The sequence below is a fragment of the Aphanomyces astaci genome (genome assembly GCF_000520075.1).
Source record: "Aphanomyces astaci strain APO3 unplaced genomic scaffold supercont1.451, whole genome shotgun sequence".
Lineage (NCBI taxonomy): Eukaryota > Oomycota > Saprolegniomycetes > Saprolegniales > Verrucalvaceae > Aphanomyces > Aphanomyces astaci.
In genome coordinates, this window is record NW_009798714.1 from 1 (window position 1) to 2,915 (window position 2,915).

Genomic DNA, 2,915 nt, shown 5'->3' on the forward strand with positions numbered 1-2,915 from the left:
CATCCTCACTTAATACGCTCATGAGACAGGGTACGATATTGGCCGCCCTTGATGGACGGCCTTTGCCTATACGTGGCGGTCTCATCGAGCCAGTATAGCTGTGGATGGGACACATGTTGAGGCCGGCGTATTCAAAAATTACAAAAAGATTGAAACATGCAGAAACAGGTGGTTTTGACATGTCACTGACGTTAGCAAACACCGAAAAACCTTCAATAAATCTGAATACCGTTCAGCCAAGACTGAAAACCGTTCAATCTAATATACTCTAGTTAGATGAGGCATATGTTTGTACTCTGACACCTCAACTCATACTAACTAGGGGATTTAGCATTATACTTCGAAGTATGTGCACGCGGGGGTAGGACGAAGTCCCATGTTACAGGGTTACGGGAAGAAAATTTGCTTGAACGGTTTTCAGTCTTGGCTGAACAGTATCCAGATGTATTGAACGTTTTCCCACTCCGGAGTATACATTGTGACATGCCAAAACCTTCATGATTCAAACATTTTGTAACGCCTGCGTCAACAATGTCCCAACTGCAATGCTAAAATTACATTGTACTTCTCGCTTGTATGAGACTGCCATGTACAAGAAGGCCAACGAGGTCCACCAGTACATTGAAGGGACGGCCAATACCTTACACTGTCGCATGAATCTACGCAGTGAGGATGCCGCGTTCAAAGTCAGTCTGTCATTTCCAGCGTCGCATCAACATGGGACCGTCATTGGCTTGGCGGCGTGTTGGAGACTAAGACGGAGGAGGCTTCGGACACTTCCGACACAGCCTCACTTGAAGGTATCGAAGATGTCGTTATTAATTGAACGTCTCGCTAGTGCATACCGTACTCTGGGAAACAAAAGACCCCGAACCTGGCGCCGACCCTCATCGCAAACTCGGGGCGTCGTTCGTCCCATCGCCTGTCACGGCCACCACTTGGGGACCATGCGGATACACGTTCGACTGAATCAACCCAGACACCAGCGTGTACTTGTCCTTGGGACTCGACCGAGCCAACACGCGAAGCATGGGCCAGATCTTGTCAAACTCGTCCTGCTTGATGTTGCCGTTCGCGTCCAACACGCGAGCGCGGAACACGGACCCCTCCATCACCAGCGACCCGTCGTTGGGACTGATGATTCCGCACTTGAGCGCAATGGACTTGGCCGTCGCGATGTTGTCGCCAGTCACCATGCGCACGACAATACCCGCTTCGTTACACTGGCGAATGGATTCCGGCACTTCTTCACGCACCGGGTCTTCGATCCCGACGATGGAAATGCACGTCAGGTCCGTCTCAATCTCCTCGTCCGACCAGTTCTTGACCACTTCTGGGGTCACATCCACGTCACGGTACGCCAGACACAACGTGCGGTAGGCTTGCGACGCATACTTTTCGATGATGTCATTGTTGACAGCGTTGCGCTCCGTAGCGCCAAACGCGGACGTGGTCCCGTCCAAGTTGAGCTGCGGTTTCGAAGAAATGGGTCAAAGTTGAATCGCAAACATTTGGCGTTGATCTCTATGCGTTTCCTTGGACAGCAGAGTTTTATCATCGCGCTGTGGCTGAAGGAGGTTAACGTTACAGAGCATTCAGTGGTGATGGTGCTCTATGCAGTTGTGGCCGGCAGAATTACAAATTTAATTGAAATTTGTTGTAATTGCGTGTCACAATTGAAGATATTAGTTTTATTGGGCAAATCCCTGAAGACACACAGCTTACAAAACCACATGGCCTTTACATATGCATATTTTTGTAATGCTCAAGTGTACAGCTTACAAACTGGGTGTAGCTCCCTCAGATTCGATATTAATACTGTACTAACACGAAACCACAACATTTTTTCACGCCACTTCCTCTCCGTGATACGAACCCCAACTTATACTTCTAGTAACGAAGAACTAGTAAATGAAGTTCAGCAGAATCCTGATCAAATTGCTTCGCGTACCCCTACAGCTGTACCTAGGTACTAGTTAGTACTCCGGAGTATTCACCTCAGCCCCATTGGCAGAGAAACTGCCACACGGTAAACTGCAATACTGTATGCGACACTCATAGGCAAATAGTTCGGCCATGCACAGCATAGAGCGGTCTCCCCAAGATACAAGCCACCTCACATCAATGGATCAGGGAAAGGCATTCTTCAATTTCCAGTGTCCTCTCAACATGACATTGACTTTGAACGACTTGGTGCGTCTGGTTGAGACCCAGAAGGAGCGAGCTGCCGACACTCTCGCCCAACTTGGAGGCATCGAAGGTGTCGCGCAAGCGTTGAACGTCTCGCTGGAGCATGGTCTGGACAACAACAACGCTGCGGATCTGGCTTCTCGCGAACTCCACTACGGCAAAAACTACGTTGAGCCCGAGAAGCCAAAGACGATCTTCGAGCTCATGTGGCATGCCTTCCAAGACTTGACCATCATCATCCTGACCGTGGCCGGTTTCATTTCGCTGGTTCTGGGCTTCATTCCGTTTGCTGAGGACGAACCGACGAAGGAGGGCGGCCGTCGATTGGCTGGGGGGGGGGACCCGAGCGTGGCGTGGATCGAAGGCGCGTCGATCATCGTCGCCGTGCTGATCGTGGTGTTCGTGACGGCCATCAACGACTACCAAAAGGAAAAGCAGTTCCGCGCGCTGAACGCCATCAAGGAAGACGAGAAGATCAAAGTCATTCGCAACGGTGTGCCTGCTGAAGTGAGCAAGTTCAATTTGGTCGTGGGGGATATTGTCCGTGTGGACCTCGGCGACATCATCCCTGCGGACGGATTGGTGTTTGACGAAAGCGACCTCAGTTTGGACGAAAGTGCGATGACGGGCGAGTCCGACTTGCTCAAGAAGAACCGTCGATTGGCCCCCTTCTTGCTGTCGGGCACCAAAGTCATGGAAGGCGTGGGCAAGATGCTCGTCATTTG

General features: G+C 50.7%; 2 protein-coding genes across 2 annotated transcripts in view; one reads left to right on the forward strand and one right to left on the reverse strand.

Moving 5' to 3' along the window:
- Nucleotides 1-887: 887 nt before the first annotated feature.
- H257_19276 (hypothetical protein) lies at nucleotides 888-1,595 on the reverse strand (the record flags this gene model as incomplete). The annotated part of the gene is made up of 2 exons (XM_009848421.1): nucleotides 888-1,469; nucleotides 1,584-1,595. The coding sequence occupies 2 exons, from the start codon at nucleotides 1,593-1,595 to the stop codon at nucleotides 888-890; spliced, it is 594 nt and encodes a 197-aa protein (XP_009846723.1).
- Nucleotides 1,596-2,068: 473 nt separating this feature from the next.
- Nucleotides 2,069-2,915, forward strand: part of H257_19277 (calcium-translocating P-type ATPase, PMCA-type) — a 4,585-nt gene continuing 3,738 nt past the window's right edge. Inside the window, exon 1 of the mRNA XM_009848422.1 lies at nucleotides 2,069-2,907. Within this exon, the coding sequence (XP_009846724.1) occupies nucleotides 2,077-2,907 (831 nt within the window). The 5' untranslated portion in view covers nucleotides 2,069-2,076. The remainder of the gene's footprint in view (nucleotides 2,908-2,915) is intronic.